At 46.5% G+C, this 15558-nt stretch overlaps 1 protein-coding gene across 1 annotated transcript; it reads right to left on the reverse strand.

Moving 5' to 3' along the window:
• Positions 1-1052: 1052 nt before the first annotated feature.
• FAM124B (family with sequence similarity 124 member B) lies at positions 1053-5746 on the reverse strand. The gene is made up of 2 exons (XM_050902298.1): positions 5010-5746; positions 1053-1963 (listed from the first exon to the last, which is right to left on the reverse strand). The coding sequence occupies exons 1-2, from the start codon at positions 5736-5738 to the stop codon at positions 1331-1333; spliced, it is 1362 nt and encodes a 453-aa protein (XP_050758255.1). The 5' UTR covers positions 5739-5746; the 3' UTR covers positions 1053-1330.
• Positions 5747-15558: the final 9812 nt, after the last annotated feature.

Here is a 15558-nt window from a genome sequence, read left to right on the forward strand (position 1 = left end):
GCGGGGGGTTTGGACTTCCCCAGGTAAGGAAGCTGGTGCAGTGCAGCGTGGGCTGTGTTCAGCTGGCACATGTACAAGTGAATACCCATAAAATCGTGCAGAACCCCCCCGCAGGAAGGCTCTGCTGGTGCCCATCACCCTCTGCCTCTCCTTGGGCCACAAGAAACCATCGCCTGTCAAACCTGAGTTATGACTAAGAAGAGGCAACGAGAAGGCACTCTCCAAACAAATTCACACTTTTGTGTAAAGCAGAATTCAGATATATTTAAGGAGAAAATATCTTTGTTGTGCTGGTTGGAAGGTAAGTATGATCAGATTTGGCTTTTCTTTTAATAATTTCATTCCTCTGTCATGCCCTTCTCATCTCTTTCCCTTTGAGATTTACTTAATCCTACTTGAGAAAAAAAACCTGCTGATCGAGATGGGAGTTATTTCAGCATTTGTTGCTGAAACATTACTTCATTCCTCCTGTCCTTTTTACTCTCCAGCATTCAGCAGTTCCCTCCAAGACTCTTAACTTCTCTTGTCTTCTGTTAATTAAAACCCAATTAGGATTGCCTGCTGATAACTGCAGACTGGTCTAATAAAGCCTGGCCTGTTGCTGGGTTTATTTTGTTAAGTGTCATATGAATAGGCAACAGCAGGTCTTACTGGAGCACAAACATAGCTCAAACTATTCTCTGCAGGTGTTTGCTTTTTGCATGTACTGTGCTAATTTGGGGAAAAGGTCTCTAGAAATTTTTTTTTTTCCAAAAGTATTTTAAAAGAACATTCTTATGTTTCACATCTTGCATAAAATTGACAACACTGATAGCTTTTAAATACCAACAACAGGGGAAGCGAGAAGGAACACAGAGGAAAATCGGCATAACCACTGCAACCACGCCACTACCTTGTTCCAATACGTCCCGGCGAGGGATGATGAGCCCCCATGGCTGGGGGCATCCAGCTGCTTGGGCAGCTTAGGCAAACTGCACCTTCTAACCCCATCTGAAGATGTCACTGGCTATTTTTTAGCATCTTAGAACAGCTCTAGGAGTCATATGGCTTATTCCTACTCACTGGAAAATAATCCTCCAATCTATTCTGCATTAAAAAAAATAAACCTTTCTGTAAATAGAGTGTTATTTTTCCTGCTTTGCCTGCAGCCTCCTTAGCATCGCTCCATGGAAAGTAAGCGTCTATCTCCATGAACCCACTACTGAAATGTTGTCACAGCTACAGAGGTAAGCTGAGCATCAGCGGGCACAGCATGAGGGGGCACAATACACACAAAAGCGCTCCGCTGTCATTTGGAAATTATGAGTCCATCTAGCACGTTTGTTCTCAGTTATATAAAGAATTCTTCCTCCTCATCCTCCACTCTGTTTGCAGGGCTGGCTCGTGGTGTTTGCGAGTGGAAGCCCGAAGCTCTTTGCCCTGCTCCTTTACTCTTTCTGGCTGCAGCCAACAGCAGCTGGGTCCTGTCCTGGGAGGGCACAGCGCTGCCGGACCCATCTGTGGGTGCTCGTGGCTGGAGGAGGCTGCTCCGCAGGTCCCTGGAGAAGCGGTTCAGCGGGCAGCGGCCACTCGCAGGATTCGCCACGGCGAGCCCGGTGTCGACGTTGGTCTCCACTGCCTGCCGATGAACACGGCTCTCCTGGAGAGAAGCCTGCGGCTTGCTGCTCGCCTGCCTGCGGAGGGAGGTGGCTTCCCACCACAACCGGGCTGCTGGACCACTGTGAGAAGAGCAGAAGTGCCTGTGGAGGTCACTGCCAGCTTGCTTGGGAGTAAGGGCTTCACTTTGGTCAGATTTTGTTTTACCCTTCATGGATCTGACCTCCTGGCTTCTCCACCCAGGATTGCCCTGCTTTACAGGGAGAGGGGCTGGCACAGAGTCCCGCAGGATTTTTTCATTGTCTGCATTATTATGCTGATGGGAAAGCCCAACATTTGTTTCATGGGGCTTGGAGCTGTCTTGAACCTGTTGAAGCAAGTTTGGAGAGAACCCCATTAACATATCATTCTAGCTTGACCAAGTGGTGATGCTCTCACCCAGCCTCGCTGTGCTGAAATCACCTGCAGCGTGAGTCAGTCAGAGCCCCACTAGAGAACAGCATAGGAGTCTTACACGCCTGAGCAATGGCAGATGAAACAATGTAGATAATGTGATGCACATGGAGAAAAACAATCCTGGCTTCACATACAAAATGCTAGGCTGTGAGCTGACCGTAACCCAGGGTCTCATTTCTGTGACAGACAGCACCATGTTAGCATCAGTTCAGTGCCTGACAGGAGTCTAGAAAGCAAATGAAATCTTAAGAATTATTCCAAACAAAATGGAGAACATTGTTATGCACGGTGCAGCTCTGGTCCTAAAGCTGGACCATGGTGCCTGTCCCTCACCTGCAGCACACAACAGAGTACCATGGAGCTGGAAATGCTCAGAAATGGACAACAAGGATAATTGCAAGTACAGTAAAGGAACAATCATGTACGCTGGGAATTTTAAGCCTGGGAAAGAAAACAGTTTGGGAGGGAGAGGATAAAAGGCTAAAACACCATGAGCCATCTGGAGAAACAGATAGGTATTATCCATTCCCTGGTTTTTGTAATGCAAGAAGCAGAGGCCATCAAATGGAGCCAGCTGGAGCCAGTTTCAATTAAAGGAAGGTGGCAGTAGACCTGGGGAAGTCCCTGCCAAAGTATGTTGTGGATACAAAAAGTTCACATGGATGCAAGGGGAGACTAGATAAACACTTGGAAAGGAGGGTCACTGCAAGTTACCACAGCTGGCTTCAGAAGACCCTCGAGTTTAAAACAGGCAGCCCAGGAGTGTATTGGTGGGGTATAACACATGCGCTTGTCCTCTTGCTGTTCCTGCCAAGGCAGCCACCTATGGCCAGCTGTGGCTGAAACACAGTCCAGACAAAAAACCTGAATCACCACATAGTATCTATCACGCTCTTGCACCTCTGTTTGGTATTTTCCTGATGGCAGCACGCACACGCTGTGGTGCTTGTGGGCAGCTTTCAGAGGGCTCTCGGGACTAGTGCACACACACAACAGATTTGCTGCAGGTGACCTAAACACAGCACACACAAATAGCTGTGCCTGTCCCAAAACCTTCTTGGAGGCATCAGATCTACTGGAGCTCCTTCACGTCTGCAAATTCTGACCGGCTGTTTTTGGAAAGAAACTTGTTCAGGAAGCTCTGGATCAAATGGCATTCCTTTGATGGCTGAGCAACACATGGACCAACACTAATCCAGGGAGGAGATACCCATCAGACCAGCAAGGCCAACAGGACCGGGACCTGCTGAGCACATCCCACTTGTTCCTGTGGAGCATGCCGCCCCTGGGGACATCAGCCCAGAGCAAGGCACCCACCTCACCAATCCTCTGCAAGACGAGACACACATTTCCTGTCTTTATTTACAAAACAGCACATGGAGATGGTCATACTCTCCTGCTTAAGACTCCTACTTCAGTCTTAAGGCTAAACTTGTAAAATTTGAGCAACAAGGATCTTCTATAAACACTCAGAGAAAGGACATGGAATAGAACAGTAATTAGTGAGCAACCTCAGCAAAAAAAAGGAGAGGATGTGGTTTATTTACTTCTTTATCAAACTAGGTGGCTTGGGTTATCTCTTCCCCAATAAAACCAAGAAAACAGTTCTTGCAGGCTCAGGAGGGAACGATGACAACGTGTGGGTGGCAGTCCATGAGCAGACCCTTGGATTTGGTTTGCAATAAGGCAGAAAGTCCGGGGCCGGAGGGCATAAATCATTTGCAGGTACTTAGAATAAAGATTTACAGTATGAACTGAAAAGTTGCAGAATAAAGTGCCATGTGCTAGGCTGTCAGCATGCCGCGTGGAGCATGGACACAAGATACACATCCTCAAGTTCAAGTGGACTCCAGCTTCCTTTGCCAGGAGCACAGTGCAGCACGGCTACATCCCAAAAAAAGCTTCCGAATTTCCTGCCAGTGAATTCACGTATGTCTGTCAGCTTAAAGACCTTGTATCTACAGCAGGAAGAACCACAGAGTAATTTAGGAAGGGACCTCTGGAGGTCACCTGGCCCAGTCCCCTGCTCCAGGCAGGACCAACTTCAAAGCTACGTGAAGATGCTCAGGGCCTTGTCCAGTCCAAGTGGGTGGCAAACCAGTTTATAAAGTGACACCGAATGAGAAGTACGCAAAGGCTGCCCTGAGGATTAGTGTTCAGAGTAGCATAAAAATAGGCCATACAGAATAATTAACTTGAGTTGTAACAAATGAGCTCTGGAAGGAAAAAGAAAAAATACAGGATGGGCAAATTATTGAAGTATCCAAATTACAAGAAAAAAAAAAATCAGAGGTGGGAGGGCTTGTTACAAAGGAAAGAAAGCACACTGAGCTAAACTGCCCTCCTGCTCACGTGTATAATTCCCACTATGTATCATCTCAGCACAGTATTTTTTGTTGTTTTTTATTTATTTGTATTCATACCACCTCTGGACCACACGTTTGAACAGAAAAGGCAGAGATTTCCTGTGACCCATTTCTTCAGCACTTTTGCCCAACTGCAACTCACTCAAGAGCTCACAACATCTATTGCAGGCGATGTTGTATCAACACTGTACTTACAATACATCTGGGTTTGGATGCTAGAAATCTGCTGTCAAAAACATTTATAATGTAATGACTTATCGGAAAAAGAACAGGCTGCTACGATCATTTGATTCAGGCAGGGAAGGGAAGATGTTAAACTAGCCTGCTCAAAAAAGCATTAATACTTTCAATTTCAGGCAAGCAGTAATGATGGTAATTTAACAATATAAAAACATTCCAAGGATCTGTGCTTACATTTATCAACAGCATCACAGCACTGGCAGATACCGATTACTGCATTCACAAATTCAAAAGAAAACATGACCAAGCAAAATCTTAATTTCCATTTTGAACCAGTCCTGCTTTCTTGGGGGGGGGGGGGGGGGGGGGGGATAAATAAAAACCTCCTCTCAGAGCACCACAGACACATACCTGAAGCAGAATTGTATTTCCTTCATAGTCTTGCGTTTGCCACCTGGTGCTACTGATAGGAATACAAGGGTTAGGCAGGAGAGGCACCAGCTGCCCAATTTCTTGCACCTTGAACTGCAAGGCTGATGACTCCTTCGGCTCAGCAGCCACGCCGATGGGCAGCTGCTTCAAGCAGAGCTGCACGGCAATATTTTGGGTTGCGTACAACACAAAGACACAGAAATTACTTTTCTGCATAGTTGCTTCTTTCTGTAGGATCATCTCGTAGAGTCTCACTGCATCCTCATAGTTATCGAAACTGCAGTAGAGGGTGACACGCAGGATTTCGGGGCCACAGTGCACCCGCCTGATGCCCCACACAGGCATCTGGTCGTCCAGGCCGTAGAAGTCCTGGTGAGCTGGGGCATAGGGGTGGCTTCGCCCATTAGCAATCTGGGCACACTGGTAGCGCCAGGGCAGACGCTGGAATTGCTCATGGACCTGGAAAATCCGTTCTTCTCCCAAGTCCTCATGTAAAAAAAGGAGAACAGATATTCCGGGAAAGCCACAGCTTCTCTTACGATATCTCTCATAGTATTTCAATGGAGTAACTCGCTCAGACACCAGGAAAAGGCGAATGTCCAGGCAGATCCACTCCAAAAGCCGATCCAGAGTTTGCTGCAGAAGCAACGAGTGTCCTGAATTGGCAAGAAGATGCACAGTCATCAGAGAGTCTGCTCGGTCATCCATTGCAAAGGTTCCTGACAAAAAATAAAACCAGACAAATTGCTGCCTTCCCTCTCCGTCTCCTACTATTGGAGCCTCAGTAACACGAGGGGTGTACTCTAAGACTTCGACAGAATGAATTCAGTCTTCTACAGGCTTTGCAATAACCCGATGAAATACGCAGGTATACATAGTTAACGTACACGAGGAGGCAGGCAAAGAGTGACAAGGCATTATGTGACCGGTGGTCCCAGGTCACTCACATCACAGCAGAGCTCAGCTGAAGGCTCATTTTTCTGACTCCAAGACTTGAGCTCTGGACACTGTGTACAGGTGACCGACGTGTCCAGAAGCACCTCTGTGTCCTACTGCTCCTGTCCTTCACAGCACAGGCAGCACAGATGAAGAGCACTGAAACACAAAAGCAGTAATTCTCCAAGAGGGATGATGATGTAAGTACACTTGCCTGTCAGCAGTGGAAATGGACGCTCTGGATCCAGCCGAGTCCCACCAGTGCACATCTCTGTGTGATTGCCACCTTTTGCAATGGCGATGTGGCACTCATGTTTGAAAACCTCAGCATATTTTCTTGTAGTCAGCAGGCTGGCTTTAGCTCATTGTAAAAAGCTTATGATCTTTGTGAGTCACACCCTTCTGGGGCATACAGATAAGCTATTCTGTAAAAACAAGGAAGGAAAACAGATTAACAAAAGAAAAAAAAAACCCATGTGAACACAACAGATAACAATAAGGGCAGATATGAATCAGCCTCAGGAAAGAGGAGCTTTGGGAAAAAACCTCAACTCCTAGTTACACACTTCACAACACAGGCAGCTCACTGCCTAGCTGGAAACCAGATCCTGGATTATTATATATAGCCCACAAAAGCTGGGTGCCAGGCTTCCCCCTTTCAGTGCCCTGTTTGCCTCTTTTTCCTCCTCCTCTTTTTTTTTTTAATGCTGAGATACCCATGTAATCAGCACCCTTAAGCAAACTCCAGGTTTTTTTCATTGCTCCTTGGGTTTACATATTGGTACTTAATTTAGCTTATTGTGTAGACTACAATAGAAATGCTGAAAATACACCTCTTTCCAGGCCTCTTCTAGTGTCTAGGCAATAAATCACACTGTCCCTTCATCTCCTTATTTTGCCAACCCAGGAGCAATACATATAAGTCAAGCCAACCCCCATTTTCTATACAGAACTGCCTCCACTGCAGGCAGTATTTAAATCAAAACTGGGGCCTCCGACGATGTATCCAGCTCCATCTAATTAAGAGCAACACATCTCTCTGCTGACACACTAATTTCCCTCTCAAACAGCCAAGCACACAAAGCAGTGGTTCACCGTGCAGAAATCCCAGCATTAATAAGTCTGTTATTCAAAACTCTGAACTAATTTTTTTTTTTTTTTTTTTTTTAAATACAACCCTAGCTTTATATTCAACTGAGCAAAATCTCCAAGGTCTGAAGGTACAAGTAGCGGTGCCTTGGTTTCCTTTATGTAGAAGATCACTCTCGCTGCTAGAAATATACATTCATGCTTTAAAACCACACTGACACCAATGCACAATAAAAATAAAAAGGCTGACTAGAAAATGAGGAAAAAAAATTAATTTGCACTGATAGAGACAAACCCACCCGCAACACTTCTGAGCAAGTAACAACAACTGTTGGGAGGGAGACAAAAAATCTAGCCTTTGGACAATTGCAGGAAGAGAGCGAAGAGAAGAGTGCAAGTGCTCAAAATGTTAAAACGCTCTAGATGAGCTCTGAACAACACAATTTTACTAAAATATGGAAAAGGAAATGATTCATCAACTCTTTGCTACAGGGCAGGGGCAAGCAGTCATCTGCCTTCCTGCATGGGAGGAAAAGGGGAATTTTGCCTGTACAAGAAAACACTGATACTAAGAAGGTTCATCGGGGCTCAGTTCGTAGCTGGAAGCACGAGCTGCATTTCAGGGTCCCTGTTCTGGTAGGAGGCAACGGTGCTGGGCACGGCAGAGGTGCCTGGCACAGCCACGGCGGCAGCGTGCCAAAGCAAGGCACCACCCCTCCGGTACTGCCTAAGGGTCAGACAAACGAGCAGAGACCGGCAAGAGGCAAAGCAGGTAAATATGGGTGAACATAAACACAGCAGAGGGGGAAAGCGATCCTCACCCTGCGTGCACAGCGGTGGGACCACGGGCTGGCATACAGCCCAGCAACGCTGCCAGGGGCTGAGCAGGCAGTTGGGTGAAAGCGGCAGCTTTGCGGCCAGCAGCAGCCCGAAACAACGGTATTACTAGGGAAGGAATAGGCAGGGAAACAGAAGACATTGTACGGCAACCTATAAATCCACAGCGCATTTGTATCTTGAATAGTATGTGCTGTTCCAGCTGCCCTTTAATAAGATGGATGTGAAGATTTAGGGAGAAAGCAGGAGGAGGAAGGCAGAGTAATGAAAGAAGCCACTATGGTGAGAGGAGCAAGCAGATGAGGACCTTCAGCCTGGAGAAGGAACCATGGCAGGATACGCTATAGATCTATAAGGTTATGAATGGCATCAGGAGGGTAAAAGGGCAGCCATAGGTTAAAGTACCCTCCCAAAAAGCACCAAGGGGATCAACTGCAGCTAGCAACACCTATTTCCAAGCAAGTGCGGAAACACTTCTCCACACACGTCATTACGCCTGCCACAAGGCAATGTGACACGAAGGTTTTTGGGATTCAGAAGGTGACTGAGCACACGCACGGATGTAGGATTTACAAGATTGCTAGCGGCTAGGCAACGAGTTCAGGGACACGCTGCAATGCCTCTGAAAACACAGAGCACGTGTGTTTGCTCAATCGCAGGGCACTTGCTCCACCATGCCCTCCCCTCCCACGAGCAGGCTCACCCCACCTGCACACTCGCTCCTTCCCCGGGTGATCACTCCCTTGGGCTGCTACTACACTGCACTCGCGGTACTTGCCCTCCATTTCCCCTTCTCCCACGGAGCAGAGGACCCCGTCGCTCCTTCACCAGCAAACCGTTCATTCTCACAGGCGCGAAGAAGGAGCGAGCGCTGCTTTCCTTGCGGAGTCCCATCGATCACTACAGGCTTGCACAGCTCTCAGCCCCCATCCCCACTCGAATCGCATCAGCCTGGCTGTTTAAAATCCCGTGGGGGCAGCAGCATCGTAGCGAAGAAGATAAAGTACTGGTAACATGAACTCTTGCAAAGCAGCTGTAGAGAGTAAGGGTGGTGAGCCCGGAGGAGTGGGGGTTAGGAAATGATGCAGACACCACGTCGCCCTCCAGCTCCCACTGTAGCCAGTGGGAGCCAAACTGGTTTCCAGACGGGCAGGTGCCTCCCACAGAGACTGTTGAAGGTGACCAGCATCTCTCCTGCGCAGAGCTGGGATCTGACGTAGCTGCCATCCATTTCAAGTGTCACCAGGTTTTACAATGGCCAAGAAACTGAGCCTACGCACAAAAAGGGCAAATCCTGAACCCTGCCACCATGCCCTGTTTCCTCTGTGAGCAGCGCACTTGCTAGGGTGGGACAGGGAAGCAGTCTCACCTGTGAGCTCTGTCTGATGGAGCTGCCTGGAGAAGAGTTTTAGGCCTAGTCCTCAGACCCATAAGCTCTCCAGCAGCTCCAGGTCAGGGGTACCACGACTCCTACCACAAGGAGCATGAGATGAACTGAAGATCAGCCTTGCTTGAACCCCTCCTTTGGAGGGAGCCCCACCACCCTGGCTAAGCACCACCCAGTAGAGGAGCACTCTGCTCCTCTTCCACTTTGCTTTGACATCTAAATGTTCACGGGGAAGGGCTCAAACCCAGGCTCCCCAACTTTGGACAAGGGTATTCTCATGCCCTCACTTTGTCTCCAATCTATTGCCCCCATAAGCCTTGGGGTAAAGCCAGGATGCCATGACCCTCACTGCTGCAGTCTGGTGAGTTCAGATCTCTTCATCCACTGCTTTTCTCAGAGGCACCAAGAAGGTCTCGGGTGGGAAAGGGATGACTGCCATCAGAACAAATGCTGGCTTTTTGCTGGATCTTGTAAGAAAAGGAAAGCGCTGGTTTCACTCTGATCCCCAAGCGTAATGAGTCCTTGCCTTCCTCTCCGCTTCCCCTTCCCCCAGCTTTCCAGTCTGGCTGCCAAACGGAAAAGCACATTATTCATAGTGATCTACTGAACACGCCAAGAAAGATTTCTTTAAGAGATTAGAAAAATGGCAGTTCAATCTTATGTGAAAAGTCACTCTGCTGATGGGATGGGGGGGGGGCGGAATTCTGATGTGGTACTCAAAAAACATATTGGAGCCCCATTCCCACATAGTAGTGACTGGCAACACAGCAGAACATACAGCAGACTGCTGGGGTAGACCAGCTTTGTGTAAGAGCAGGTCAAATATGAGTATTTATATCTACCACCAATATATACACTAGTAAACCCTGCATAAAATAAAGTCCAAATGTAAACAACTAACAAACACTTTATTGTGTGAAGCCTCAGAGAATACTGTCTGCTATATGTTTAAAATCTTACAGTGGAAAGGCACAGCAAAATAATTAAAAATTCCTTTTCATAATGAATTCTTAATATGTGCCTAGACCTCTGTGGTGCTCAGAGCCCTTCGCTCTAGCTGACACCAACAAGACTGATGACGCATCACAGGATTTAATAAGTTCATAGTAACATCTGTAAGGAAGTTACTTTATAAGGATTTAGGCTTTGTGTACTAGCACATAATTAACTTCAGAGAGACTGGGCGTGAATTACCTAAGCATCTCAGGAGCAGGCCTCATTAAATACATGCAATGTCTTGGGCTTACTAACTTTTAAAAGACATTTTTTTGTTTTGTACCAATCTCAAGCTCTGCCTATAACAAGGACAAAAATACTAAATTAACTTGCTAGATGACAATTATCTACAGCATAGAAAGTACAGAGACAAAAATCAGGATTAAGGTCTTACTTGAATACAATAAGCTTTTCAAGGAGTTTGTCTCTTGCTCCAAACCTTATGACTTCAATTCATCATCACTTTGGAGAAAAGTAAAACCCCAATAACCAAAAGAGCAAAAAACCATCTAACCTACTGCATTTATTTAAGTAGACTTCTCTCCCAAATGGTTCTTGTTTCTTCTTTTTAACCAGCTAACAAAGAGTAGGAATCCAGCAAGGGTCTGTCAGCAGACACAGAAAATACAGAGAGCTCCACTGCATGCTGTGAATCAGGATCCAAGCACAAACACAAAAAAGAAAAGGAAAAAAAAAATTAAAAAAAAATATACAGTTATAAAGAGGAGAGGGACGGGGAAGCTTGCTGCAGGCTGCAGCCTGTCTTACCTCACAGAGCTACCAGGAGGGCTGACCCTCGGCCGCTGCTGGGCGTCGCAGCTCTGACCTGGCAGCAGCATCGGCGCAGCAGGCTGCAACTCCTCCCATTGACAGGACCCAGCGACTTGAGACTCCTGCCGTGAGAAACACTATGCTAGGAGATGCACGGACAAGATTGAGTTTCAAGACTCACGGGAGATAAAATGCAAACTAAAATGAGAGAGGTTCCTCCTAACACTGAGCCGCAGCGGTTGGGGGAACAGGCATCCTTGTGGCACTACAGCACACACCGTCAGAGGAACAACTAGGATCAAACCACATTTTCCCTGTACACTTAGTGACTATATTTACAAAAGTAAAGCAAATAAGTTATCGTCAAGCAACACAGACGTTGGTGCAAGTGCAAGGCTGGGAGAGCTGCACTGAGACACAGAGACACAGGAGATCACTGGCAACAGACCAAACCATGACCCTGCCGAAGCCCACGTTAAAACTACCATAGTCTTTAAGGCAATCAAGCTTTTACCATTAGTACCTGAATGCTCTCTCAGGAAAAGGAGAGCCTAGACTGAGGACTGAGTTTCTGAATACATACTGATTTCGACAGGATCTTGGAAACCTCACATTAAACCGGAGTTGTTGCAGTGATGCGAACTAGGCTGGTATCACAGCCATCAACCCCAAACAAGTTCCCGTCCTGCTTAAGCAAAGAGAAAGGCAATGGGGAGAGAGGATGCTGCTGCAGTCTGTAACAGTGTTGGGCGAGAGCCAGGCCGCTGATAGCACCGACTGTGCAGCAATGCCACCCTCCCTCCAGCCCCTCTTCTGCGCTCTATGGGGTGCACGAGATCCAGCAGCAAGACAAGGGTTGGGGAGAGGAACAAAGAACCTCTGTGTACCTGAAGCCTGAGTCAGCTTTCCTACTCCTGATGCCCTAAGATGCTTGAGAAATGTGGTTATATAGATGCTTTTGACATACACTGGCCTCCCTCCAGGTACACGGCTGATGGCCACTACAGCCACATGCAAGGGAAATCTCGAAGAAGGCGCAAACAGCAGAAGGCCGGCTCTAGTCATTCAGATGGTTCAAATTCAAGCAGTTTGAACACAGGGAAAAGTAGAAAGCCTCCCAAATAAGCGTATGTAGCCAAAGATGCACAAGTTTCTTTGCAGAAACTCTTACATGGTTCAGGCCTTTGTGCCGGCAGCCAGGTTCCCATACTGGCTGCTAGCAGCGGCGTGCCTTGGCCTGCAGCAATGGGCACACGCTGCACACCCCAAAAAGCTGTGAAATACGCTTTGCCCTTTATAGCTTCCTACTAGTAACAAACATGTCATAAAAAAGCACTGCATGTCCTTGCTGGGCTACAGACATTCCACCACAGCCACAAACACAAAGTTTGTGAGATTTGGATTTACACAACCTGATTGAGGCAGCTTTTGTATTCAGCTCCAACCAAACCTGGGCTATGTGTCTGCAGCAAGTTATGGGGCACTTGCAGACAGATAGATTCTTCCTCAGTTTTCAGTTTGGTTAAAATATGAAAAAAAAAAACCAAACCAAAACCCAAAGTACTCCATACACACAAACCAAGATCCACTAAACATAGTGAGCCAATAGAAGGTTATATCAGAAATTAGTATTAGAAAACAAAGTCAAGTCTGTTGACTTGACTACACAGAGCCAAAATCTAGCACTGACCTGAGACGGTATCTTTGGGAGCCCTCTGCCCACGTCCCCAGCATCAACCCCACTCCCATGCAGGTCAGTGTGGGACAAGGGGGGAGTCAGCTTGCCTACATGTGAGTTTAAGTGCCTAGCTTCAGGGACTCATTTCTGAAACATTTAACCTAGCAATTTCTGTATAAATTACACTTCAATTAGAAACCTTCCAGAAAAAGAAAACAGGCACATCTAAACAAAACTGAGACTTGCAGGGCCCAGTGAAGTGTTTATTTAATCAGCTTACATTTAGCATTGTTGAAGACAACTCAAGGCAAAATTCTTGGAGGGCCAGCAGCAGATGCCGAGAGAAACTGCACCCTACCGAGCATTAATAAGAGCAAGTCACCAGGAGACGGTGAGCTCGCCAACAAGTCCAAGCGCCAGCTTAAGGAACAAGTCAGACCTACACGGTGTGAAGGCTTCTAATTACTCCCTTTCCTGAGGACAACCCTCCTGAGATACAGAATAATACACCCCGAATTCTAATTAAAAAACCCCAGTCTTGGCCTGGATCCCACATTATGTTGGAATTGCAGCTTTGCACAATTAAGTTGCTAACAAATGCTGTGACAGACAAGCTGTAGGAGATTATTAGCCTCATCTTTAACAGAATTTCAAAAGAAGCAATATCCAAACATTGAACAAGTATTAGCAGAAGTGGCTCACGAGGTCTAAGAAACTCAGGCATTACTGGGATTTGGGGCATGCTCTAGCAAGCTTTGCAAAGAAAAAGCTGCACATGAACTCAAAGGCCATAGTAAGGCACTATCAGGCTCTAATGTGGCTTCACTTGAAGGACTTCAGGACTTCCCTTCCCATTGTGATTTTTTCCTCCCAAGAACAGGACTGCTAAAGGCTATTCATAGACAGTGAATGGAAGTTGCACCTGCTGCTGGATCCCCCTTCCCTCCCAGCTTCTCCTCAGGCAAACAGGAGCATGTGGCTCCCAGACCGTCATCTCTCCAGACAATTTCCTTGCCTTGTCCACAGCTAATCCAGGTCAGCAGTTCCAGGACTCAAGGAGGTGAAAGGCCCGTCTCTGCTAAACAGCAAGACGCCTTCTTGCTTTAGGATAAACAGCTGCTGAGAGCAGGCAGACTATGTCAGGCTGTCTGGAGACCCAGGCAGATATTGCTGTGTTAGTTACAGTCACACCACATTTGCAAGATTTTCTTTGCAGGCAAAAACCATGAAAACAAAGGTCAGATTGTGTTTGGTATGAGAAGACTGAAGGACCACAAGTACCTGCCTGAACCTCACAGCCTTAGTGTGGAACGAGGCAGAAACATTACGCTGCAGAACCACCGTTTGTGAGTGTACTTCCCTAAAACAGCCAGGCTGTCCTTGAAAAACTTGGCTTAATTTCAAAGGTTGTAAAAATAAAGAAATTCACATTAGATGTAAATACAATGATAAGCTCCTTAAAGCAAGAACCAATGCTGTAGCCTTCCACATACAGGATAAATACAATGTGATCACAACTGAGGTTCCAGGTACTAACTGTATGAGAATAATAAATAACTAAGATTTAAAACAAGAGAATAAAAAACCCACCAGACTAAAGATGATCCTAACAGCCCACCTGGAGAGAAAGCATAATTGTCCTCAGGTAATAAGACCACATCTACACTGGATTTTCAGAGCACAATTGTTACTGCAGCTAAAGTGCAGAAGATGCCAAAGAAGCTAAAGATGCTTAAAGTCCAGAAGCACAGTGATTTGAGAACCTTGAGCATATCTCATACCCTTTAGAATAGTATCTTCCCTCTTTTCCGACCATTATTCACCAATTCCTAGCTAAAACCTCATTTTTCTGTTGCTCTTCATTTTATGATGTCATTATTACTTGAGCAGATTGAGTGTAAAATCTTATTCCATGTTGATATTATTCTGTATCACAACACTTGGACCAAACCGACAGACAAGTGCGGAGCAGTGCAGTTTCAGACATTACTCCCTCACCTGGGTTCCAGCTCAGAAAAGACTAACAGTAGGCTTAATTTGAATCAAGACTTCCTAGAACTAGAATTTATACTCGCGTTGTTGTGAAATCTGCTTCTCTGGAGGAATGCAATCCCCAGCTTCACCCAAGAGTGCAATGAGTAGCAAGTCCTTCAAGGGAACCAGCAACAGAGATCTCTCTCTTTGCTGAGCACCCAGAACTAAATCAGGCAGCCTGGGACTTGGGATGAATTCCTACAGGTTTCAACAGGCATTTTTCCCAGTCAAGGCTATGAGACGCAACTCGAACCACAGCAATGGTGTTGGTCAATATGCTGGTATTATAGCACTGCTCATACGAACCTTTAGTGTGTGCAGCATCAGCAGGAGACAAGCACCCGTAGTGAACATGCATATAACAGGGTTCTTACAAAAGCTCAGTGTTAAAGAAGCCAGCGGGTACCTTTGTTCTCAGCACCTTTGTTTACTGTATTAGTGCTGCCCCCACCTTTCACACACCACCCAGTGAGTATCACAAAGGCACCGAGCAGTTGCTTACTCCTGCCTGATGAACCTGTGGAACAAACGGCAGTATCAGTGTGATTCTGCCCAGTGCAGTGCTTGACATTAAGAGCTTCTATAAACTGCAAAATCATAGTTCATTATTAAAACCCATCACTCAAAGAACATGAAACATGCACAGGAGATACTGTGTGTTTCCAAGAGCTCGGGAAATACTCCTTTTGGGAGGGCTAAATCCCTCCCTGATTTCCGGAATACATGTTTCCTTACGAAGGCAGTAACTATTGAGCCCAAGTGCTGTCATATCACGTAACTGCAGACCAACTGCTGGAACA

This window comes from Gymnogyps californianus, chromosome 10 (genome assembly GCF_018139145.2).
Source record: "Gymnogyps californianus isolate 813 chromosome 10, ASM1813914v2, whole genome shotgun sequence".
In the NCBI taxonomy this organism is placed as follows: Eukaryota; Metazoa; Chordata; class Aves; order Accipitriformes; family Cathartidae; genus Gymnogyps; species Gymnogyps californianus.

Coding starts and splice junctions, on each gene's coding strand:
- FAM124B (XM_050902298.1), bottom strand. CDS start 5,738: ATGGATGACCGAGCAGACTCTCTGATGACTGTGCATCTTCTTGCCAAT. Junction 1,964..5,009: donor GAAATACAATTCTGCTTCAG/GTATGTGTCTGT, acceptor TTGCTTCAACAG/GTTCAAGACAGCTCCAAGCC.